We start from the raw sequence: 27,691 nt of genomic DNA on the forward strand, positions 1-27,691 counted from the left end.
GGCCACGGGGCTCGAACCCGGACCTTCTTGCTGTGAGGCGACAGCGCTAACCACTACACCACCGTGCCATCCCAGAAGTAAAGTTGACACATATAACAGTCTACACATATAACAGCCTCTGAACTTGGACCGTCTCTTATACTGGACCACAGATTTTCCCAAATTACATTCATCTTGTCGTCTACAAGCCCCAAACTATTTTACACTCAAAGCTCTGAGGAAAGATAATAGACCCAGGCAAATGTTTACATGGAAACTTTTCCCTGAAAAAAGACAAACTTTTTATTCTGAACAATAGATTTAGAAGTTTGGACATCTTGTACAGCATGTACAGTTAAATTCATAGCAGAGAGAAACTTCATACTTAAGAGAATATGGTACATCATCGACCTGAATTTTGATGGCTTTTGTAACCACAGGGAACCCGACCATAAGTGCAAGGGACCATATCTCATCAACACTTGACCACTGGACAACAAAATGTGTATCTTTATTTCCATAAGATGGAAGATGGATGGGTTTTATCCAGCGCTAATTTTTAATTTGTTTTTTAAAAAAATAAATTGGGATTATTTACTAACACATTTAACACTCATTGGGAACTCTGCTTTTAGGATATATATATATATATATATATATATATATATATATATATATATAGAGAGAGAGAGAGAGAGAGAGAGAGAGCCCTCCACAATTATTGGCACCCCTCATTAAGATATGTTCTTAGGCTTCTAATAAATTCATTTTTTTAAATAATATAGGACAACAATGCAAAAAAAGAGAAAAATCCAACCTTTAATTCAAGTGCATTTATTCAGTGGGAAAAAATCCCACATTAAGAAACAATTCTTTTACATGAAATCATATGTGCCAGAATTATTGGCACCCCTGATGTTAATACTTTGTACAACTCCCTTTTGCCAACAAGACGGCACTTAATATTCTCCTTTAACATTTCACAAGATGGGAGAATACAGGGAGAGGGATATTCAACCATTTCTCTTTGCACAATCCCTCTAAATCATCCAGAGTCCTGGGTCCTCTCCTATGCATTCTCCTCTTCAGCTCACCCCACAGGTTTTCAATTGGGTTGAGGTCTGGGGACTGAGATGGTCATGGGAGAAACTTGATTTTGTGTCTGGTGAACCATTTTTGTGTAGATTTGGCCACATGTATAGGGCCATTATCTTGCTGAAAGACCCAGTGACAACCCGTCTTCAGCTTTCGAGCAGAGGCCACCAGATTTTGATTTAAAATGTCCTGGTATTTCAAAGAGTTCATGATGCCATGCACCCTAACAAGGTTCCCGGGGCCTTTGGAAGAGAAACAGGCCCACAGCATCACCGATCCTCCCCCATACTTTACAGTGGGCTTGAGGTGCTTTTCCGCATACTCATCTTTTGTGATGTATTAGAGTATTTGTTGCCAAAAAGCTCTATCTTGGTCTCATCTGACCAAAGCACATGGTCCCAGTTGAAGTACCAGTACCACTTAGCGAACTCCAGACGTTTACGTTTATGCTTGTAAGTGAGAAAAGGCTTTTTCCGTGGATGCCTCCCAAACAGCTTGTTGGCATGTAGATAGCGCCTGATGGTTGTTATGGAGACTTTGTGACCCCAAGATGCTACTCTTTGATGCAATTCTCTAACAGTGAGCTTTGGAGAACTTTTTACTTCTCTTGCCATCCTCCTCACTGTGTGTGGTGGCAAGATAAACTTGCATCTTCATCCAGGCTTGTTTGCCACTGTTCCATTTGTTTTAAACTTCTTGATGATTCCTCTGACTGTAAATATGGGCAGGTGTAGGCGAGCGGCTATTTTCTTGTAGCCACTGCCTGACTTAGGAAGGTCGACACACATCTGCCTTACTTGAATGGTGTGTTCTCTTGTCCTTCCCATGTTGAAGAGTGGATAAGAGAAATAGGCCTCTGTGTCACATCATATTTATACCCCAGATGAATTACGAATTAAAGGTTCCTAGATACTCTGATCAACTTGATAAACTACAGTAGAAATGACAGAAATGCTTCAATTACATTTATTTTCTAGGAATTGTTATGGGTGCCAATAATTGTGGAACAGGTGATTTTATGAAAAATAATAATTTCTTAGTGAGGGATTTAAATTTTTTTTTTTAATTTACTTGAGTTAAGGGTTACATTTTTCTACAGTTTTCAGTGTGAGATTATGCTTCTGCAATAAAAATTGAATTTATTTTAAGGCTTTTAACACATCTTAACCAGGGGTGCCAATAATTGTGGAGGGCGCTGTGTGTGTGTATATTTATTTATTTATTTATTTATTTATTTAAGTGGCATATCTAGATCCCAGAAGGAATCAGGTGCGCTCAAAGTGGAAAATAACGTCGGCCCACATTCTCTACTGGAATAATAATAATATAAAACTTTAAGATAAGAAATGTTTGATTCCGCCCTGTGATGACCTGGCGACTTGTCCAGGGTGTACCCCGCCTTTCGCCCGTAGTCAGCTGGGATAGGCTCCAGCTTGCCTGCGACCCTGTAGAACAGGATAAAGCGGCTAGAGATAATGAGATGAGATGAGATGTTTGATTCCATCAAAGTTATTCATTTATTTCATTCAGAATCTCAGTAAAAGACAGGGATTCTCCACGATGTTGACAGTCACTGGGAGCTGCTATTACTGTTTCTGTATTTGAATGGTGCGCTGTGATTGGTTCAACAGAAATATCGCGTTCACTGTAAAAAAAGAATAGTTGAGAATACTTGAAATTTCAAGGCAACAGTCTGCATTAAGAATTTTATGTTTTGCCAATGATGTGCCCATGATAATCCAAACTATGATAAAACTGTTATCTTTATTAAGAATTCTTAATTAAGTCAATTTTCAATTCCTCATTCTGCCAACATAGATTTCTCTTTTTGCTGAACAGTGGCATTCACAGTAGTACAAAAAGGCAATTGAGGTTATCAGACTTTTTTTGGGGGGGCTTTTTTCACCTTTATTTGGATAGGACAGTGTAGAGACAGGAAATGAGCAGGAGAGAGGGAGGGATTGGGAAATGACCTCGGGTCAGAATCAACCCCAGGTCCCCGGATTTATGGTATGGTGCCTTATCCACCTGAGCCATGACGCCATACCCACGATGTGGGTTTTAAAAACTTTATTTCAATATTGAAGTTTTGTAATTGTGTAGAACAATGAAAAAAGGCATGTATAGTTTAATGATAAATTGTGATAACCTCAGGGGCATCGTGGCTCAGGTGGATAAGGCGCCATACCATAAATCCAGGGACCCGGGTTCGGTTCCGACCTGAGGTCATTTCCCCGTCTCTCTCTCTCTCCTGCTCATTTCCTGTCTCTACACTGTCCTAGCCAAATAGAGATGAAAAAAGCCCTAAAAAAAAAAATTGTGATAACCTCAATTGCCTTTTTGCACTACTGTGAATGCCACTGTTCAGCAAAAAGAGAAATCTATGTTGGCAGAATGAGGAATTGAAAATTGACTTAATTAAGAATTCTTAATAAAGATAACAGTTTTATCATAGTTTGGATTATCATGGGCACATCGTTGGCAAAACATAAAATTCTTAATGCAGACTGTTGCCTTGAAATTTCAAGTATTCTCAACTATTTTTTTTTACAGTGTTCTGCTGAAGATCAGTAGTGGTGTTTGTCAGGGTTTGGAAACAAAGAGGATGTACAGTGCAGAAAAATATGGCTGATATCACGCTTTGCATAAAATTGATTTTGGAACTTTAAATTGCAATCAAATGCCAAACTTCTTTTGGCGGGAACTTGATTTTTTTTTTTTTAAATGGCGCTTATCGTGTTTTGGAACTAAACTCTTCAAATGTAACTATAAATGTATACAAATTACAATGATTAGTTATTGAACAAAGTGAAATGTAACTCTAATTTGTTTTTTGGACTGTAGAGTTCTGTTACATTATGCAGTTTGTGATTCGGATTTTATACCAAAATTTTGCATGTCAATATTCAGATCTCAGACTTCACTACGGACTTGAGTGAGTTTTTCCTAAAACAGTGGTTTATCTCAGTGATGCTTCTACTCAAGAAACATCTGAACTAACCCTAACAAAATCCTCTGTGAACAGGACCTTCAAGGAGGTATACAAGGGTGATTTGCATAATCTGAATCGGGCTTCCAGAAAGTCAACCTAAACATGTGCATAACCCGACTCTGAATACCTGTAACTTTCCCAGCAGAAATATTGACATGACTTTTAGACTTAATTCACCAATTTAGAATACTGCCACTTTTGGTTAATAGCAAAGGTCCCTGTGCCCTGTGGGATTGGAGCCCCATAATTAAAGATAGACTGCCTTTCAGATTTTTCAAATGTAGGCCATAAAAAGAATTTTCCCTGACACCCAGTTGTTTTTTTAGTGGACCAAAAGCTACTGAATTTGAATCACAGACTTCCAATTTTATTATTATTTTTTTAAATAGAACAATTAATTAATTTAGGGCCACATTGTCTTAAATTCTCCGCTATTTTTTCCTGCTTCACCATGACCCAATTCATGATACTACATCATGCATCACGTGGTGGGCTTTCCCCATTCGCGCAAGGCATTGTGGGATACAAATTTGAAACAGAAGAGAGAAATGGAGGGCACGAATGAAACGTGAAAGACCGACTACAGTAACGGAAAGCGAGAAGAAAAGATGCTATGTTGCGAAGAAAAGGAAACGCAGGACCAAACTAATAAATATCGGTGGTCAGCGAGCATCTCGCTGTGATCAGCTGTTCGTTTAGCGACAGAATGATGGAACGGTCAGTGTACGGTCAAAGGTAAACCTGTAGATGGCAGTAATGCAACACTGTGGATGCCAGCTGCTGTAAAACCCAAAAGAAGAGGAAGATGGTAAACCTGCGCATGCGCACACAGACTTCCTCTGTTTGCTTGACTGCGCGACGTGAGCAATTTCATGCACATTATTTACTCGGGAATCACCTCAAATTAAATAACTTCCTAGCCACAAAATGGCCTGATATTTTGTGAGATATTACAGAAATAAACATACATCACAATGACCAAATTTCAGAGGGAACGACATTTTGCCAATTTTATGAAATTGAAAGGCCGTCTAGCTTTAAGAGAATATGCATTGACCTAATTTTTGATGGCTTTTGACCGTATGACATCCATATATACAGTGGATATAAAAAGTGTACACACACCATTAAAATGGAAGGTTTTTCTGATGTAAAATAATGAGACCACGATAAATAATTTCAAAACTTTTCCCACCTTTAATGTGACCTATAACCTGTACAATTCAAAACATAAAAAATAAAAAACGTACAATAAGCTGGTTGCATAAGTGTGCACACCCTTAAACTAATACTTTGTTGAAGCCAAGTCAAGTCAAGTCAAGTTTATTTGTGTAGCGCTTTTAACAATAAACATTGCCGCAAAGCAGCTTTACAGAATTTGAACAACTTAAAACATGAGCTAATTTTATCCCTAATCTATCCCCAATGAGCAAGCCTGTGGCGATGGTGGCAAGGAAAAACTCCCTCAGACGACATGAGGAAGAAACCTCGAGAGGAACCAGACTCAAAAGGGAACCCATCCTCATTTGGGCAACAACAGACAGCATGACTATAACATTAACAGTTTTAACATGAAGACAGTTTCGTTGATGTTGTAACTCTTCATTGATGGAAACTTGAGTGCAAAACTGTTCATGACAACTGCAGTCCTAAAGTTAGCAAGTCAACTGTAGTCCTCAGCCATAAAAGCATTACTGTAAGAGTCCAGAGCATCCTCTAGGTGTAACCCTCAACTGTCCTCATGGGGCCGTCCTCCACAGGAGCGATGTGATAAAACTCCAACCAGACACAGGGCACCAGGATGGATCAAGCAGGTCCAAGGGGCAGAAGAGGCCAGCATCTCAATCCCAGGACCAACGTGTAACTCAGAGGGACAGATTGGGGAGAGAAAACACAGGTTGTTAGGTATGCCCTAAAAATGACACAAGTATTAAATCTGTGTGGTAGGCTCGCAGAGATGAGAGTCTTGACATCAGGCATAATACACAACAATGGCATGTTAATATGGTTAAAAAATATCATGACCTGCTCTGGCTGTATGCTTGATTGGGTGATGGGAGCACACTCCTCAGCAATGATGGGATGCAGATGGGACCCTTAGGGCTGGCCAAGACAATTCAGTTACATTTCACCGGGTCTGGGACATGCGACAGAATGTCTGACGGCCGATTCCCTGCAGGCTACGATAGCCAGTCGAGGTCTTCACCCTCTCCACCAAAAGATTTCCTGTTGACTCCATGAAACTCAGAGGGACAGATTTGGGGTGGGGGGAGAGGGAAAGAAAACACGGGTTGTTAGGTATGCCCAATGTCACTTGAATAAGTAGGAACAGTATACATATTGCACTGAGTACAAGCAGGGACTCCAGCAACTAACTATGACAGCATAACTAAAAGGGGAGAGCCAGAAGGTAACACAGGCATGAGGGAGCCCCGGGACATAAAGTAGCCAGCCACTACACCGTCAACAAACTTGAGTGAGCAAGCGAGTGGGGACTGACAGCATCCATACATCCCAGTTTACCAAAAGACTCTATGTCTGAGGACCCTCAAGATCTACACCTTTACCTCATAAACACCATTAACAAAAGACTTGACTAAACAGATATGTTTAGAGCCTAGACTTAAACGCTGAGACTGTGTCTGATTCCCGAACATTACTTGGAAGGCTGTTCCATAACTGTGGGGCTTTGTAAGAAAAGGCTCTGCCCCCTGATGTCACTATATGAGGAACCAGCAGATAGCCTGCACCTTTTGATTTAAGTAGGTGTGGCAGGTCATAGAGGAGCAGAAGTTCACTCAGGTACTGTGGTGCGAGACCATTTAGTGCTTTAAAGGTCAATAGTAGCATTTTATAATCAATACGAAATTTGATTGGGAGCCAATGCAGTGTGGATAAGACAGGCATGATGTGGTCATATTTTCTAGTTCTAGTAAGGACTCTTGCTGCTGCATTTTGAACTAACTGGAGCTTGTTTATGCACTTATTGGAAGCACCTTTTGATTTAATTACAGCATTCAGTCTTTTTGGGTCGGAGTCTATCAGCCTGCCGCATCTAGACTTGGCAATATTTGCCCACTCTTCCTTGCAAAAGCGCTCCAAATCTGTCAGATTGCAAGGGCGTCTCGTGTGCACAGCCCTCTTCAGGTCACCCCACAGATTTTTAATTAGATTTAGGTCTGGGCTCTGGCTGGGCCATTCCAAAACTTTTTTGGGGTCATTGTCATGCTGAAAGATGAAATTCCTCTTCATCTTCAGCTTTCTAGCAGACACCTGAAGGTTTTGGGCCAAATTTGACTGGTATTTAGAACTGTTCATAATTCCCTCCACCTTGACTAAAGCCCCTGTTCCAGCTGAAGAAAAACAACCCCAAAACATGATGCTGCCACCACCATGCTTCACCATGGGTATGGTGTTCTTTTGGTGATGTGCAGTGTTATTTTGCGCCAAACATACTTTTTGGAATTGTGGCCAAAAAGTTCAACCTTGGTTTCATCAGACCATAACACATTTTCCCACATGCTTTTGGGAGAGTTGATGTATTTTTTTTGCAAAATTTAGCTGAGCCTGGATGTTTTTCTTTGACCCTACCTCATAGTCCAGACATATGGAGAATATGGGAGATTGTTGTCACATGTAGTACACAACCAGTACTTGCCAGAAATTCCTACAGCTCCTTTGTTACTGTAGACCTCTTGGCAGCCTCCCTGACCAGTTTTCGTGGTGCTTCAACAAAGTATTAGTTTCAGGGTGTGCACACTTATGCAACCAGTTTATTGTATGCTTTTTTTCTTTATGTTTTTCCCCTTAACAGATTTATTTGTTTTTCAATTTAATTGTACAGGTTATAGGTCACATTAAAGGTGGGAAAAGTTTTGAAATTATTTATCGTGGTCTCATTTTTTTACATCAGAAAAACCTATCAGTTTAATGGGGTGTGCACACTTTTTATATCCACTGTATGAACAACCACCACGGGGTACTCAATTGTAAGTGCAAGGCAACATATCTCATAAACACTTGCTCACCGGACAACAAAATTTGTATCTTTATTTACATAAGATAGATGGGTTTTTATCCAGCGCTTATTTTTAATTTGCTTTTGAGGAAAAAAGTAATGTGGGATTATTTACTAACATATTTTACCAAAAATATTCACAACAGTTTCATATAAAGCTTGTTGAAACAATTTTATTAGTTCCACTAACTTGTTGGATCATTGGCAGTTTCTGTCGTGTAAGGGCGATAGCTGGATGTAATCGCAGGAAGAGTTTTAGTGAAAAGACGCTAGCAAACAGATCCAGAACAGAGACAAAGGCAGAGTCAAAAAACAGGCAGTGGTAGAGTGAGGTACAGACAGGATAATACGATACTCACAGTCCAAAAACACAAACAGGGTCAAAACCAGAAAAACGATACAAAATACAAGGCTTGGTAACATCAGACTCAGGGTACAGAGTGTATACTTCACAAAGTCTGTGTGACTGAGAGTCCTTATACAGTGGTGCTTGAAAGTTTGTGAACCCTTTATAATTTTCTATATTTCTGCATAAATATGACCTAAAACATCATCGGATTTTCACACAAGTCCTAAAAGTAGATAAAGAGAACTCAGTTAAACAAATGAAACAAAAATATTATACTTGGTCATTTATTTATTGAGGAAAATGATCCAATATTACATATCTGTGAGTGGCAAAAGTATGTGAACCTTTGCGTTCAGTATCTGGTGTGACCCCCTTGTGCAGCAATAACTGCAACTAAACATTTGTGGTAACTGTTGATCAGTCCTGCACACCGGCTTGGAGGAATTTTAGGCTGTTCCTCCGTACAGAACAGCTTCAACTCTGGGATGTTGGTGGGTTTCCTCACATGAACTGCTCACTTCAGGTCCTTCCACAACATTTCGATTGGATTAAGGTCAGGACTTTGACTTGGCCATTCCAAAACATTAACATTATTCTTCTTTAACCATTCTTTGGTAGAACGACTTGTATGCTTAGGGTTGCTGTCTTGCTGCATGACTCACCTTCTCTTGAGATTTAGTTCATGTACAGATGTCCTGATATTTTCCTTTAGAATTTGCTGGTATAATTCAGAATTCCTTGTTCCAACAATGATGGCAAATCATCCTGGCCCAGATGCAGCAAAACAGGCCCAAACCATGATACTACCACCACCATGTTTCACAGATGGGATAAGGTTCTTATGTTGGAATGCAGTGCTTTCCTTTCTCCAAACATAACGCTTCTCATTTAAACCAAAAAGTTCTATTTTGATCTCATTGATCTCATTGATGTCCACAAAACATTTTCCAATAGCCTTCTGGCTTGTCCACATGATCTTTAGCAAACTGCAGATGATCAGCAATGTTCTTTTTGGAGAGCAGTGGCTTTCTCCTTGCAACCCTGCCATGCACACCATTGTTGTTCAGTGTTCTCCTGATGGTGGACTCATGAACATTGGCTAATGTTAATGTGAGAGAGGTCTTCAGTTGCTTAGAAGTTACCCTGGGGTCCTTTGTGACCTCGCTGACTATTACACGCCTTGCTCCTGGAGTGATCTTTGTTGGTCGACCACTCCTGGGGAGGGTAACAATGGTCTTGAATTTCCTCCATTTGTACACAATCTGTCTGACTGTGGATTGGTGGAGTCCAAACTCTTTAGAGATGGTTTTGTAACCTTTTCCAGCCTGATGAGCATCAACAACACTTTTTCTGAGGTCCTCAGAAATCTCCTTTGTCCGTGTCATGATACACTTCCACAAACATGTGTTGTGAAGATCAGACTTTGATAGATCCCTGTTCTTTAAATAAAACAGGGTGCCCACTCACACCTAATTGTCGTCCCATTGAATGAAAACACCTGACTCTAATTTCACCTTCAAATTAACTGCTAATCCTAGAGGTTCACATACTTTTGCCACTCACAGATATGTAATATTGGATCATTTTCCTCAATAAATAAGTGACCAAGTATAATATTTTCATCTCATTTGTTTAACTGGGTTCTCTTTATCTACTTTTAGGACTTGTGTGAAAATCTGATGATGTTTTAGGTCATATTTATGCAGAAATATAGGAAATTCTAAAGGGTTCACAAACTTTCAAGCACCACTGTATGTATGCACTGTGATTGCACTCTAATCAGGAACAGGTGCTTGGTAATTGGTCCTAATGGTGCTGCATGTGTGGACGTGACGGTTGTAACCAGACAACTGTTTGACATATCAAGTTTGATATTGGATGGTAACTATATAGTAATGATGTAAAGCAAAAGCGCTGGTTCACTGCTGTCCACCAGGCACCCGCAGAGTCACACCATAGTAAATGTCATGGTGTTGTTTCCAGCGCATGGCATATGGTGTCAAAGGAAGGAATAAATATGTATTCGTAACTGCGATGCGTATCTCATTATTGATATCACAGTAATGTTCCAAGACAATGCAGAAATTTATTGACACAAAATACATAACACTACACACTTCGATGGTTCATATACTATAATTATTAGTGCTATTGCCATCATGTGACATCCGGCCGTCTGTCCACAATTCACAAAAATTGCTCCTCCTCCCTGAGTTTTCAATGGATTTTGATTCTGATTGTTTTGTTTGGAAGATCAAGTTGTTCTAATTGTTTTCATGAAGAGCAGCTTAGCTAATTATAAATGAGTCTGGTTTCTCGTGGTACGGCCATGTGAGCTACTGCATCGCTGACGCTCTGGTATTATTATTCTATTCAGATTGATTTTGTGCCCTTGCAAATATTTAGCTCATACACTCACTCATCAGGAGCTCTGCTTTTCGGCAGTGACTAAATATCTATATTTATATTTCTGGAACTGCAAACCATGAGTGACAAATTAAAGGAACCCCATCCCTCTAAAAAAACAACGTGTATTGAGTCACCTTGAGCTCCCAGAACAGATTGTTGCTCCTCAGTATAGATTCTACAAATCTCTGGAACTGTACTGGCACAATGAACACTGTTCTTTCGAAAACATTCCCTCAGTTGGTGGTTGTCGATGGTTCTCGTGCCAGAATCTCATGCAGATGTTCAACTGATAAGTGTGAAGATCATAGCATATGATTTACATCATTTTGATCCTCATCAAGCCATTCAGTGAGCCCTCATGACTTCACGAGGCAGAGCCACCCTGGAAGAGACCTCGAAGGGGACAAGTGAACTCAGACCATGGCGTTAATTAATTAATAAATGCCCCCTACTGCATATCAGAGCCACTGTTTTTTTCCTTTAATTTGACACACATGTATGTGTGAGCGCGGTACAGAATTCTTCAGAAAGCAGTCGGAACATACGTCATGCATTACATCATGTTAACGTTCGGTCAAGTGGTAAAATGCAGAGCCAGGATGCTATCCAATTCCGAGGAACTTATAAATGAGATGATAAAGAGACCAGGGACTTAATAAGCATTTATGTTTCTGTGAATACTTATACGCCAAATATGAATTATGGAGAGATGATTGAAGAGAGCTTATGTCTGGCAGCTTATTCATGATACAGTATCCAAAGCTTGTTACTCTTGAGAGGCCTGAAGGCTTTCCCAGGACTTTGGATTTATGCCACATCCTCCCCCATGTATGATGAAACATCCGTCCCTTCCTCCTTCCTCTAATGAAAGAACAGCATGGAGTATTGCGTGCTGTTGAGTGCTTAGAAGAGATTGTAGCAGAGATCAGAGTTAGAGTAGACGCTGCTGGGTTTTTTTGTTTTGTTTTTTTAAAGATAAGGAACGTGTTGGGGGAATGATTGAGGCTTGAAGCCCTGGGGTTTCATTAAATTAAAGACAATTGCCAGGTGTCTGAACATGGCACCTGCTGAAGAGCCAGCACACAGAGACATATCAGTGTGATTTGAAACCATTTCAATAATCTCATTTATTTATGATTTGGCTAGTCAGCTACATATTTATGAAATCTGCACTTGTTTACTGGTTTCATATGCAACGGCCAAGAGTTTTGCTCTGCCTCTGAAATGTGGATTTGGCCCTTTCCAGATAATCTGATCAGCATTCGGCTCAGGGAAGTCCTTCCTTCTTATTAATTTCCCAGCTGTTTTGGTCTTCATGGATTTCATCAATATGAATTTCTCAACTATTTTTACTTTTTTAGGAGCTTTTTTTTTTGTTAGTTATAATAGGCATATCAGGTGAAATTTTAAATGCAATCCAAGTTGCTTGAAACTGCTCTCACTGAATTCAGAATTGAATGCAGAACAACATACTTTTTACAGAATTAAAATATGTTTATTCGTTCTTGAGATACTACAAATCAAAGATTGAAAAAACTGCTTAATTAAAAAAAAAAAAAAAAACTGCCGTAATATTCTGTATGAGGATCACATGGTCCAAAATGGGCCTCATTAACGAATGAGATCAAATGTTTTTTCTTAATAACTTTTCTATTTTTCAAGATATTTACATGGAAATTGGCAGGCATATAGATGGTTGTATACTGAATACAAAGTTAGAAAAATTAGTAAAAACCTATTATGCAAAGGAGCATTTAATTGGCATTTAATTAGTGTTTCTGGCTTGCAGTTTTTATCCCCCGCTGGCCGAAAGTCCCTAAGGGGGAATTATGTCATGGCGATGTCTGTCCGTCCATCCCGGGAAGGGTGCTCACCTTCTGAAATCAACTCCTCTCACAATTTTGGGAGGGATTACACAAAACTTGTCAGGATTCTTTGTTATATGTCTATAATACACATATTGTAATTTTATTAAATTGGGTCACATTTTACCAGAGTTACAGCCCTTGATTAACAAAATTACACTTTGACAATTTCATGAGAGTATGTTTTCCTTCTGAAATCAACTCCTCTCACAATATTTGGAGGAATTTCACCAAACTTGATAAAAAGCATTGTTATACATCAGTAATACATATATTGTAATTTCGTTAAATTCGGTTGCATTTTACCAGAGTTGTGCCCCTTGATTAATAAACTTGTACAACCCCGATTCCAAAAAAGTTGGGACAAAGTACAAATTGTAAATAAAAACGGAATGCAATAATTTACAAATCTCAAAAACTGATATTGTATTCACAATAGAACATAGACAACATATCAAATGTTGAAAGTGAGACATTTTGAAATTTCATGCCAAATATTGGCTCATTTGAAATTTCATGACAGCAACACATCTCAAAAAAGTTGGGACAGGAGCAATAAGAGGCTGGAAAAGTTAAAGGTACAAAAAAGGAACAGCTGGAGGGCCATATTGCAACTCATTAGGTCAATTGGCAATAGGTCATTAACATGACTGGGTATAAAAAGAGCATCTTGGAGTGGCAGCGGCTCTCAGAATTAAAGATGGGAAGAGGATCACCAGTCCTCCTAATTCTGCGCCGACAAATAGTGGAGCAATATCAGAAAGGAGTTCGACAGTGTAAAATTGCAAAGAGTTTGAACATATCATCATCTACAGTGCATAATATCATCAAAAGATTCAGAGAATCTGGAAGAATCTCTGTGCGTAAGGGTCAAGGCCGGAAAACCATACTGGGTGCCCGTGATTTTCGGGCCCTTAGATGGCACTGCATCACATACTGTACAGGCATGCTTCTGTATTGGAAATCACAAAATGGGCTCAGGAATATTTCCAGAGAACATTATCTGTGAACACAATTCACCGTGCCATCCACCGTTGCCAGCTAAAACTCTATAGTTCAAAGAAGAAGCCGTATCTAAACATGATCCAGAAGCGCAGACGTCTTCTCTGGGCCAAGGCTCATTTAAAATGGACTGTGGCAAAGTGGAAAACTGTTCTGTGGTCAGATGAATCAAAATTTGAAGTTCTTTATGGAAATCAGGGACGCCGTGTCATTCGGACTAAAGAGGAGAAGGACGACCCAAGTTGTTATCAGCACTCAGTTCAGAAGCCTGCATCTCTGATGGTATGGGGTTGCATTAGTGCGTGTGGCATGGGCAGCTTACACATCTGGAAAGACACCATCAATGCTGAAAGGTATATCCAGGTTCTAGAGCAACATATGCTCCCATCCAGACGGCGTCTCTTTCAGGGAAGACCTTGCATTTTCCAACATGACAATGCCAAACCACATACTGCATCAATTACAGCATCATGGCTGCGTAGAAGAAGGGTCCGGGTACTGAACTGGCCAGCCTGTAGTCCAGATCTTTCACCCATGGAAAACATTTGGCGCATCATAAAACGGAAGATATGACAAAAAAGACCTAAGACAGTTGAGCAACTAGAATCCTACATTAGACAAGAATGGGTTAACATTCCTATCCCTAAACTTGAGCAACTTGTCTCCTCAGTCCCCAGACATTTACAGACTGTTGTAAAGAGAAAAGGGGATGTCTCACAGTGGTAAACATGGCCTTGTCCCAACTTTTTTGAGATGTGTTGTTGTCATGAAATTTAAAATCACCTAATTTTTCTCTTTAAATGATACATTTTGCCCTGTGATGACCTGGCGACTTGTCCAGGGTGTACCCCGCCTTTCACCCGTAGTCAGCTGGGATAGGCTCCAGCTTGCCTGCGACCCTGTAGAACAGGATAAAGCGGCTAGAGATAATGAGATGAGATGAGGTGATACATTTTCTCAGTTTAAACATTTGATATGTCATATAGGCTCCAGCTTGCCTGCGACCCTGTAGAAGGATAAAGCGGCTAGAGATAATGAGATGAGATGAGAGATCTATGTTCTATTCTGAATAAAATATGGAATTTTGAAACTTCCACAGCATTGCATTCCTTTTTTATTTACAATTTGTACTTTGTCCCAACTTTTTTGGAATCGGGGTTGTACTTTCACAATTTCATGAAGGTGTGCTCGCCTTCTGACATCAACTCCTCTCACAATTTTTGGATGAATTTCTCGAAGCTCGGCAAAAGGCCTTGTTATATGACAGTAATATACATATTGCAATTTAATTTCGTTTGTGAAAATTTTCCCAGAGTTTTGATCCTCTGGTAAAATAACTTGTACTTTGACAATTTCATGAGGGTGTACGTTCTTCTGAAATCAACTCCTCTCACAATTTGTGGAGGAATTTCACCAAACATGGCAACAGGCTTTGTTATATGACAGTTATAAGCCTATTGAAATTTCGTTTAATTTGTGCAAATTTTACCAGAGTTATGCCCTTGATTATTAACAAACTTGTACTTTGGCAATTTCATCAAGGTGTGCTTGCTTTCTGAAATCAACTTCCCTCACAATTTTTATCCCCGCTGGCTGAAAAGCCTGAAGGGGGATTATGTCGTGGCAATGTCCGTCCGTCCATCCCAGGAAGGGTACTCACCTTCTGAAATCAACTCCTCTCACAATTTTTGGAGGAATTTCACGAAACTTGGCAGGATTCTTTATTATATGTCGGTAATATGCATATTGCAATTTCGTTCAATTCAGTCACATTTTACCAGAGTTATGGCATTGTTGCCGGGGGGGGGGGGGGGGGGGGGGGTCTTCTCACATACCCCTTTTCCACCAAATCAGTTCCAGGGCTGGTTCGGGGCCAGTGCTGGTGCTGGTTCACAACTCGTTCAACTTGCGAGCCAGCTGAGAACCAGTTTGCTTTTCCATCGCTCGCAGTGCCACGTCATTACATTGCTATATACGTCATTATGTCGCTGTATACGTCAGTTACATCGCTACGTTTGCTTAAACCTTGGCACGAATATCGAAGCAAAAACAACACGGAAGAAGCAGCAGCAGCAACAACAACAATAATAATAATAATGGATGACTTCGCGTTTGTACAGTTGCGGCTTCTCGCCGCTTAAAAATGGCGATCTTTCGCGGTCTTGTTATTGTTGTTGGTCTTAACAACTCCGCCCCCCCGCTGACGTAAGCGGTTCTTTCCTCTGGCCCAGCAGAGAGTTGGTGCTAGCCTGGAACCGGTTTTTCTGGCCCCCGAGCCAGTTCTTTGTCAGTGGAAACAGAAAACCCGGTTCCAAACTAAGCACTGGCCCCGAACCAGCCCTGGAACTGCTTTGGTGGAAAAGGGGCATCAGAGCACTCTTGTTTAAAATATCTTTCTGACCACTAAGATCTCAATATTTTTCATCAAAACAACTACAGTTATATTCTAAAATAGTTATTTATTTACAAGAATCAGTTTTATTTTTTTTAAAAAAGTCGGTAAAGCTATGAAAACTCACTTCAAAGTCTCCCATAAATCCTAACGTCAAAACTACCTGACGGAAAATTTTGCTGAATACTTCATCAGAAACAGTGAGAGTGAGAGAACATCCCTATGAAAGTTATCTGATTGATATTCATGAGTAATCCAGTCGGAAACTGATCAGAAGAGAGAGAGAGCCTGACCGCTATCCCGTGACTCTAGAAGCACCGGCAGTTTCCCGACATCACGTGAGCAGAGAGTGGACTCTGTTATACCAACTTCAACCTGCCGTTACTCCCAAAGTACTGAACAGATCTTAACAAGATACATTTCTTTGGAAAGCAGAAATTATAAGCTGTTTAATGATAGTGTTGACGATAGAAAATATTCAAGAGTTAAGCAATGACAGGTTTGGAAACTTAGATGAGCGTCTGCTTGCAGAATTTTCACAGGACGGCCAGCGAGTGTCTGATATGCCTACTTATAATCCTAACATTGCAGTATTGTTATTTAAAAAACACACACACACACACAAGACTTCAATCAGTTCTCTGACCATTGTGAGTAATTGAGCTCTAATCTCTAAAAGTAAAAAGAATAATGTTTTCTTACCAACAGGAAGCAATTTGTTCTTCAGCCATTCAGTGATTCTGCTATGGTTTAAGACTCATTAAAATAAAAACACTTTGTATGCAAATGAATGCAAAACTGATGAATGTTAATAAAGCTAAAATGAGATCACCGTAGGGGATGAATTATGAAGACGTTAATGTCTCCACTGATTAAATTGGGTTGACATTTTTAATGAGATACAGCACCAGGTTTGTCATATAGAGCTAATTTGCAACACAGGAGTTGGTTATAATAATATAACAAATATTTAATAGTTACTCGTATTCCATGAAATCGAGTTGTACATGAGCTGATAGCCGACGAGGCGCGTAGCACCGAGTAGGCTGTAAGCCATGTACGGAGAGATTGAGTGGAATAACTGTTTTATTCTATCCACATTCACTGGATTTTGAGAAACAGCATTTTTATTTTTATTTTTTGCAAATTCAATAAATAAAAACTTTATACAAAACGTCTGACAAAACCATTTCCGCTTAGAATGTAAACAAACCGGCGAAATAACAGTCGCAATTTGTGAAAACTGCTATAATAATAATTCTTGAAAAATATGTTCTTACCATCAAATACTTTTATTCCATATTTTGTTGCTCTTTTTTGTAGTTTTTGGGGTTTTATTTTCGCGCAGACTTTTTATTTCCTCCTCAGTTGGTTCAGCAACATGCTCCGCCATTTTGTTTTTCTCTACTCATCGTATATGAGCTGATATCCTAGTAGTAGAGTAGCCAATTAGAGCATGCGATTGCTCATATCCAGTGAATGTGGACAGAATAAAACAAATGTAACCCATTTTTTCAAAACTATTTGACATGAAACTGTCATCAAATTCGCCCCTGTAAATTCAGTAAGGTGAATTTAAACCAGATGGCAAGAGAAAGGAAGTGTAAGAATGAGTTTTTGCAGGAGTTCTGTCACTGTATAAGGATAAAGTGTGTGTTTTCCTGCTTAACAGTCGAGGCTGGGGCTGGTGCCTGGATGACCCTCCTGGCAGAAACGAGCTGGCTGCTCAGACTATGCTACCTGGCGTTCTCTACAGCGCCACCCACCAGTGCCGCCTCCAGTATGGCTCCAGCTCGCTGCTCTGTGACGACATGGATGTAAGACATCAATTTTCTTTTCACTTTTCACACCCACATGGCCTCAGCGAACCCTGTCCACAGCTGCTCAATGCATTACAGACTTCCGGAAAGCAAGCATCCAAGCAGGGTCATCTGGTGCAAAACAAAATCTAATATTCATAGTCATGGGTGTGCAACTGAGACATGGAACCATAATGTGCATTATACAGAATAAATTGTTCTGGACATGTTTTCAGTAGGCCTAATTTGGTCAAATATGTAAAAATAGAACTAATAGTATATCGCATTCATGACATGCCTCGATAGCTCTTCGCACCATATTCAGGGTGAGCAACAAAGCCCAAGTTCTACGTAAGTATTTACACAAGGAAAAGTTACATGTATTCAGACTTAGGTTCGCAAATTTCCTGTGTGTGGTTTACAGCTCTGAGGCTGCTATATTTTTCCTGAGTAGGAACATTCGATTTTGGTATTAACTCTTCACTATAGTGTCTTGCAAAAGTATTCACCCCCTTGGTGTTTGTCCTGTTTTGTCACATTACAAGCTGGAATTAAAATGGCTTTTTGGAGGGTTAGCACCATTTGATTTACACAACACGCCTACCACTTTAAAGGTGCAAATTGTTTATTTATTGTGACACAAACAATAATTCAGATTAAAAAAACAGAAATCAAACAAAAACAGAAACAAAAAACCAGATGAGAATAAAATTTAACTTTTTGGCCATCATGGGAAACGCCATGTGTGGTGCAAACCCAACACCCTGAGAACACCATTCCTACAGTGAAGCATGGTGGTGGCAGCATCATGCTGTGGGGATGTTTTTCATCTGCAGGGACAGAAAAGCTGGTCAGGATTGAAGGAAAGATAGATGGCACTAAATAGAGGGCAATTCTGAAGGAAAACCTGTTTGAGTCAGCCAGAGGTGTGAGAATGGGACGAAGGTTCATGTTCCAGCAAGATAATGACCCTAAACATACCGCTAAAGCTACACTGGAGTGGTTTAAAGGGAAACATTTAAATGGAGGACGTGAGCGTGCGAATGAAACGTGAAAGACCGACTGCAGTAATGGAAAGCGAGAAGAAAAGATGTTATGTTGCGAAGGAAAGGAAACGCAGGACCAAACTAATAAATATCGGCGGTCAGCGAGCACCTCGGTGTGATCAGCTGTTCGTTTAGTGACAGAATGATGTAACTGTCGGTGCACGGTCAAAGGTAAACCTGCGCATGCACACACACACGGACTTCCTCTGTCTGCTTGAGTCCGCAAAGTGAGCGATTTCATGCACATTATTTGCTTGGGAATCACCTCAAATGAAATAACTTCCCAGCCACAGAATGGCCTGATATTTTGTGAGATATTACAGAAATAAACATATATCCAATGACCAAATTTCAGAGGGAACTAAATTTCACCAATTTTATGAAATCGAAAGGCCGTCTCGCTTTAATCAGCAATGAGCTTTTACCAGATATAAAGTGGTCACCACACACACACACACACACACACACACACACACACACACACACACACACACACACACACACACGTGGGTGTAATTAGCTTTTTTTCTCAGTTAAGTCCTTATGATGTATGTTTTTGATCCACAGTGTATGCATGGCGTTCTCTGGACAGTTCTTCATCTGTTTTGTCACGGTTTTGAATTATTTTGGAAATTTTGAAGAACCGTTTCTCTTTGTCACGAGTAGCATTATTACCGCAATTATATTCCGCACACAAAGGAGGCATTGTCTTTCTTCAAAGGCAATGAAATCAAAAGAAAATCACGAAGTGTTACAGCAGCTCACACGTGAAGCGCCGCTATCTCGGTTGTTGTTATCATCCAACATGGTAGACTTCTGGTTTGGAAAATAAGTGTGACGTCATGTGCACACGAAGAATACACGCAGAGGAAAGAGTTGATTTCTTCTTCTTGTGAACGAGACCCTTTACTTCTCAAATGCTCAGTTATATCCTGCCTCAATTCTAAGTCACTTTGGATAAAAGTGCAGCCAAATGAGTAAATGTTCTGTGGCATTCAAACTTCCCAGTGGGACAGTGAACGCATTTCTGTTGCCCTATTTGGGGACGTGATACTGTTTAAAATTCCACATTTATTATTGAAATTGCTATCATTTAACCATCACATAGTGCAGGGTTCTCCCTGGGTTCTGAAAAATATTCTCCACTTTTTTCCTTGAAAAATCAAGTTGAAGAATTATTCTTCACTTTTTCTGATTCTTTCTTCACTTAGTCTGTATTTTTTCTTAGTTACCAACTTATCAAAGTGGACTTAATACAGGTTTATACCAACCAAACTGGCACAATTCAAATATTTGTACAGGCCTCTTCATTACATATAGAATTTAGGCTCCACTCCAGCCTCTAATAAGAGACTTGATTTTGGGCGCCCCATGCACCATCAAGCTAAAATAAACCTCTTTAGTGTGAGCTTACTTAACCTCCTAGGGCTTAGCGGTCACATGCGTGGACAGCACTTTATGGAAATTCGGAACAAGAATCCACATATGTGGACATACTTTTTCTCTAAAAGTACATCTTATCAAAAGATGATGCTTAGTTTTTATTCTAATCAGGTTCTAATAAGCCCAAATAGCAAAGAGAAATAAAAAATGCATGTAAAAAACAGCTTGGGCCTTAGGAGGTTAAGGTTATTATAGCAGGGAATTATTCAAAAGAGGTATTCGGACTCCCTTTACCTTTTAACTTCAACACAAAACTTGATTTACAATTGAACAGAGTCAAGAAGAGTCTTGGACAAACCAGCAGTGAAGGAATCCGAATTTCCCGTTGATTTATAAGCAAACACAGGATGACATTGCATTTTACATCAAACATTCGCCATGGGAACGCAACATGCCATGCCTCCCGAAACATAGCTCCCTTCAGTCACTTGCCATCTGACAGCACTTTCACTTTGGCATATTTTTTTTTTGCCGACCCCTGTATTAGACACTGCCCGATGTGCTTAGGGATGGTGGTAGGGGCTCTGAGTGCGCTTCCCCCATGCCTGTTTCAGCCCTTAAATCATCTTCAGTGCTTGAAGAAGCCCCGCCCCAAAAAAAACGTCCTCAGCTTAGACTGTGCAATTGTTTGGTTCATGCAAAGATAATTACACCACCACATCAGGCCGATTAAGACGCACTGCGATTGATCAAAAGTTTGGCACTCATTTGGTCATTATGTGTAGTCGATTTTTATTGGTCACAAGCAAGTTGCTCATTGTTTACACTTTGGCTTCCTGCCATCTCTTCACTGCGGTTGGATTTTGGCAAATGGAGGGATTTTCTCGAAAAGACGACTTACAATAATGATAAAGATGACAAATACGTTCATCACTGTGATGACTGCTAGTAATTTTCTCTTCGTCACTGATGGATTATGTTCGTCAATGACGAGCGTGATGAGCGCCAGCAGGAACCCTGATATTGGTAATACTCTTATGTTAGCAAATTTGCACGTCTTTATCGGCCTTACAAAAATACTAAGGAAAAATCTGGACTAAAAGTTAAAGTAAAAGGGAAAAGTCTTTTTAATGCTTTTATTGATGACAGCTTTAATACATACAGCGACACAGCAGAAGCAGAAACAGAAACATGCTAATGATTAAAGCCGATGGGACAATTTGTTTGAGCTGGGATCAGGAAGCTTTTTTTAGCTCACCAGAGAGCGACTGAGTCGTACTCATTTATGACCCATGGTGTTCCTCTAATTCAGTGTTTAGTCATAACTGAGAATGAATAAAATCTCAGCATGACTTTGGCTGCAATTCCATTACTCCTTAATGGCTGCCATGACTGACAGGAACCTGTGGAGGACTGAGATGATTTACGATATCCTGCTGATAATTTCATACATTTCGATTCTCATTAGGAACCACGTAGATGCACCACAGAGCTGTTTCGTGTCATCAAAATGGAAGAGCAGCGATACACATGCCTACAGATTTGGCAGGAAAAGAACTGAGCTTGGACCACACACAGACAGACGTATCTTTTGCCTGACAGGAAGTCTCTGTATCCATTTATACAGATACCATAAGTTCCTCAGCATGATATGGGTTTAAGATTTCCTTTTTTGACCTGTAAACAAATACACCATTAGCCAAATCCAGACCGTCTTAAAATTCCAGTCGTGAAAAAGCAACCAATAAGCCATAAACCTTTTCATAAATCCCTATTTTTATCCTAAAGCCAGTTGACTGCACACACAGAACCAGGCTCAAGGAAAAATTTGGGTGTTTATTTGGACGGATGGTGAAATTGCGAACAAAAGGGCATCAGATCTCAGTCACTGTTTACAACTGAGATGTCCAGAGATGTCGCACAGCATTACCTTTGTGTCCTTCACAACATGAAACAGATTTTTAATGACAGTTTGAAGACCCTGACTGATTGTGCTTTTGGCATATAACAAGCGCCTCCCAATCATTTGTCAAAATGTCACAAATAGCATGCTGTTATCACTTCTGAGCTCATTCTGAAAATTGTCTTGAGCTCAACGGCCTTATCGGAGATGTGAGGTTGCTGTAAGGTTGCAGGTTTGTTCGAAATAAGTACTGTATGCAGTGATTTGGTCACCATCCCTGATCTTTTGGAGCTTTCTGAAGAAATTAAGAAATATAGAATGTATGTACAACTCCAATTTCAAAAAAGTTGGAACACTGTGTAAAACATAAATAAAAACAGAATGTGATAATTTGCAAATTATGGAAGCCCTATATTTGATTGAAAATAGTACAGAGACAACATATCAAGTGTTGAAAGAGAAATTTTATTGTTTTTTGAAAAATATATGCTCATTTTGAATTTGATGTCAGCAACATGTTTCAAAAAAGTTGGGACAGGGGCATGTTTACCACTGTGTTGCATCACCTCTACTTTTAACAACTGAGGAGACCAGCTGCTGTAGTTTTGACAGAGAAATGTTGTCCCATTCTTGCCTGATATACCATACAATTTCATTTGCTCAACAGTTCGGGGCCTCCTTTGTCGTATTTTGCGGTTCATAATGCACCAAATATTTTAAATGGGAGACAGGTCTGGACTGCAGGCAGGCCAGTTTAGCACCTGGACTCTTTTAGTACAGAGCCATGCAGTTTTAATATGTGCAGAAAGTGGTTTGGCATTGTCTTGCTGAAAGAAGGAAGGCCTTCCCTGAAAAAGATGTTGTCTAGATGGCAGCATATTGCTCTGAAACGTGTATATATCATTCAGTATTAATGATGCCTTCTTAGATGTACAAGCTACCCATGCCATGTGCACTAATGCAACCTCATACCATCACAGATGCTGGCTTTTGAACTGTGTGCTGATAACAAGCCGGATGGTCCCTCTCCTCTTTAGCCTGGAGGACGTGGTGTCCATGATTTCTAAAAAGAATTTCTACTTTTGATTTGTCAGACCTCGGGACAATTTTCCACTTCACCTCAGTCCATTGTAAAAGAGGTCGGGCCCAGAGAAGGTGTCCGTGTTTCTGGATATTGTTTATATCTGGTTTTAACTTGCATTTCTGGATGCAGTAATGAACTGTTTTCACAGACAGTGGTTTTCTGAAGTGTTCCTGAGCCCATACAGTGATTTCCACTACAGACACGTGTCTGCTTTTAATGCAGTGTCGCCTGAGGGCCTGAAGATCACAGGTATCCAGTGTCAGTTTTCAGCCTTGTCTCTTGCATACAGAGATTTCTCCAGATTCTCTGAATCTTTTAAGGATATTATGTACCAGAGATGATGTGATTACCAAATTCTGTGCAATTTTACATTGAGGAATGTTATTCTTAAATTGTTGCACTGTTTACCCACACAGTCTTTCACAGAGTGGTGAACCCCTCCCCATCTTTACTTCTGAGAGACTCCGCCTCTCTGGGATGCTCTTTTTAGACCCAGTCATGTTACTGACCTATTGCCAATTAACCAAATTAGTTGTTTTAGCATTACACAACTTTTAAAGTTTTTGTTGCCCCGTCTCAACTTTTCTGAAACGTGGTGCTGATGTTGAATTCTAAATGAGCATGTATTTTTCAAAAAACAATGAAATTTTTCAGTTTCAACATTTGATATGTTCTCTTTGTACTATTTTCAATGAAATATAGGGTTTGCATGATTTGCAGATTATCACATTCTGTTTTTATTTATATTTCACACAGCATCACAACTTTTCTAAAAAGTTCTATTTTGGTCTCATCCTTCCACAAGACATTTTTCCAATAGCCTTCTGGCTTGTCCACATGATCTTTAGCAAACTGCAGATGAGCAGCAAGGTTCTTTTTGGAGAGCAGTGGCTTTCTCCTTGCAGCCCTGCCATGCACATCTTTGTTGTTCAGTGTTCTCCTGATAGTGGACTCGTGAACATTAACCAATGTGAGAGAGGCCTTCAGTTGCTTAGAAGTTACCCTGGAGTCCTTTGTGACCTTGCCGACTATTACACGCCTTGCTCTTGGAGTGATCTTTGTTGGTCGACCACTCCTGGGGAGGGTAACAATGGTCTTGAATTTCCTTCATTTGTACACAATCTGTTTGACTGTGGATTGGTGGAGTCCAAACTCTTTAGAGATGGTTTTGTAACCTTTTCCAGCCTGATGAGCATCAACAACACTTTTTCTGAGGTCCTCAGAAATCTCCTTTGTTCGTGCCATGATACACTTCCACAAACGTGTTGTGAAGATCAGACTTTGATAGATCCCTGTTCTTTAAATTAAACAGGGTGCCCACTCACACCTGATCATCATCCCATTGATTGAAAACAGCTGACTCTAATTTCACCTTCAAATTAACTGCTAATCCTAGAGATTCACATACTTTTGCCACTCACAGATATGTAATATTGGATCATTTTCCTCAATAAATAAATGACCAAGTATAATATTTTTGTCTCGTTTATTTAACTGGGTTCTCTTTATCCACTTTTAGGATTTGTGTGAAAATCTGATGATATTTTAGGTCATATTTATGCAGAAATATAGAAAATTCTAAAGGGTTCACAAACATTCAAGCACCACTGTATGTATGGTATCAAGAAATTTTGAAAAACTAGTGTTCAAAGAAGTAAAAAAATAAATATACAGTATCACAGTTACTTTTAGAAAGAAGAAAAAGAAGAAGCAGAAGAGAAGGAAGCAGGGGAAAATAATGTCTAGATGAATTTTCTGGACTCTGTTCAAATGCTAATGAGACACTGTGCATTTAAACATGTTTTTTGATATTTATTTCCAACATGAATGGGTATACTTTTACTCCAAATTAAAATTCAGTAGGAATTTGTATCTTTGTGAACAACAATAAACAGTTCTACCAAAGTTCAAATGCAAAAATCTGTTTGACATTTCATTTCCAGGTCAAATTACAAATGCTATAAAAGCTATCTGTCTGTCTGTCTGTCTGTCTATCTATCTAAATATCCTTATGTTCCAGCAACCAAAAATGAAACACGTCTGTAATCCATGCATTTGCATTTTCACTGTCAACAATTGACTTTGTCAATCAAATGCTATGGGCGGGACTTTAAGAGGTATACTTTGGTTCATAGCAATGTCTACAGAGATCCTGGTATGTCACTCCATGTCATGCTGGCACGCCTTACAAAAAAGGTAAGCTACAAAAGCAGAAAGAACTCCAAGGAGAATGCATTTTTATTGCATTGGAACACAGATTTGAGGAGCTAACAGACCATTAACAGAAATACAACAGTTCATTGAAATGCAGAACTCGAGGGTGCCTCGTACTGCTGCTTCACATCCAGAGACCCATCCTGATTAAGGCCCACTTCAGTGCAGAGTCCTTACAGCTTGACACTGGAGCAGAATGAAGCTCAGAGTGGAAAGATGGAGGGAGCATAACACATCAGCAGCTGTTGCTCTTTTTCTGGTGTTAAGGCCCATGTATCCATCCATTATCTGTAGCCGCTTATCCTGTTCTACAGGGTTGCAGGCAAGCTGGAGCCTATCTCAGCTGACTATAGACAAGAGGTGGGGTACACCCTGGACAAGTCGCCAGGTTATCGCAGGGCTAACACAGAGACAAACAACCATTCACACCTACAGTCAATTTAGAGCCACTAGTTAACCTAACCTGCATGTCTTTGGGGGAAACCGGAGCACCTGGAGGAAACTCACTCAGACACGGGGAGAACATGCAAACTCCACACAGAAAGGCCCTTGCCGGCTGCTGGGCTCAAACCCAGGACCTTCTTGCTGTGAGGTAACAGTGCTAACCACTACACCACCGTGCCGCCCCGGTGTTAAGGTCTGCCTTGGCAAAATGAAAATAGGAACCTCGACCCAATTCAGCTGCACAAATACACTATCACTACTGAGCACTTTTACACAGCCTGTTCAAGATGGAATTATTACGCCTTTATTCCACCTCACATTCTGTATAAAATGTCCAAATGTGGAACCGGGGGTTTGTGCTATTCTGTCTCAGAGCCGGAATGATTGGTCGTAACAGAGCCGGAATTGACATCTGTGTAGAAGGGACAGCTGGCACAGTGGGACAGGGGTGTGACGTTTTTGATCTTGACATTCTACTTTCCGAGAGCAGCACAAATTCAAAAGTCTCCATCTACAGCGTCTAAGGTCCACACACCTTTCTGCCTCACATAACTTCCTACTCCTGTTCACTTTCTCCTCCAACATATTTCTGATTGCAAAAACATGTTGATCACATGCGTCTTTCCACTTTTCTCTTCCTCATTAACTTTCACTCTGATTCTCCCTCTTTCTCTGTCTCTCGTTTTCAAGTGCAGTTCTCTGTGACACTTTTTTCCCTCGAAAAGCCGGCTCAGTTTGTGCTCTAATGAACACAAACCTTATATATAGAAGCTGTTACTTCCCTTAAACATGAATTACTTTAAAGGGTGCGGTCACTGGAGGAGACACAAACACACATTAACTGACAACAGGTGTAATGACATGACCACTCACCTTCCCTGACTCCGCCCTGCATTCACAGACCGACGCTCGGTCACGCCCCCGCTGCCACATACCCCCACCGCCTGACTCAGGCCGGGGAGCCGTCCAGCCTGAAGCTGACTCCCCCCCAGCCCCTTGACTGGAGAGGAAGTCCGCCACCGCCATCTGTGCCCCCGGCCTGTGGACCACCTCGAATTTAAATGGCTGGAGTGCAAGATACCAATGGGTGATCCGTACGTTGGCATCCTTCATGCAGTGGAGCCACTGGAGGGGCGCGTGGTCCAAACAGATGGTGAAAGGGCACCCCAGCAGGTAGTACCGGAGGGCGAGGACCGCCCACTTGATGGCTAGGCACTCTTTTTCAATCGTGCTGTATCTGCCTTCCCGCATCGACAGCTTCCGGCTAATGTACAACACAGGACGCTCCTCCCCCTCCACCTCCTGGGACAGAACGGCCCCCAGCCCTCTGTCCGATGCATCTGTCTGCAAAATAAAGGGGAGAGAAAAGTCAGGGGAGCGTAACAGTGGCCCCCCACACAGTGCAGCCTTTACCTTAGAGAAAGCCTGTTGGCATTGCTCCGTCCACTGGACCGGATCTGGTGCTCCCTTTTTAGTGAGATCAGTCAGCGGGCTGGTGACATCCGAATAATTAGATATGAACCTCCGATAGTAGCCAGCGAGCCCCAGGAACTGTCTCACCCCCTTCTTGGTCTTGGGCCTTGGGCAGGCCGCAATCGCTGCCGTCTTATTAATTTGGGAACGCACCTGCCCATGGCCCAAATGGAAACCCAGATACCTTACTTCCACCCGCCCAATCGCACATTTCTTTGGGTTGGCTGTGAGACCCGCCCACCTC

The 27,691-nt window shown here is 40.6% G+C and overlaps 1 protein-coding gene across 1 annotated transcript in view; it reads left to right on the forward strand.

Annotated features, from left to right (window-relative positions):
* Positions 1 to 27,691, forward strand: part of LOC132899192 (A disintegrin and metalloproteinase with thrombospondin motifs 7) — a 222,861-nt gene that overhangs the window by 67,694 nt on the left and 127,476 nt on the right. The window contains exon 9 of the mRNA XM_060940894.1: positions 17,774 to 17,918. Coding sequence (XP_060796877.1) covers positions 17,774 to 17,918 — 145 coding nt within the window. The remainder of the gene's footprint in view (positions 1 to 17,773; positions 17,919 to 27,691) is intronic.

The sequence above is a fragment of the Neoarius graeffei genome, chromosome 15, assembly GCF_027579695.1.
Source record: "Neoarius graeffei isolate fNeoGra1 chromosome 15, fNeoGra1.pri, whole genome shotgun sequence".
NCBI classification, from domain to species: Eukaryota; Metazoa; Chordata; class Actinopteri; order Siluriformes; family Ariidae; genus Neoarius; species Neoarius graeffei.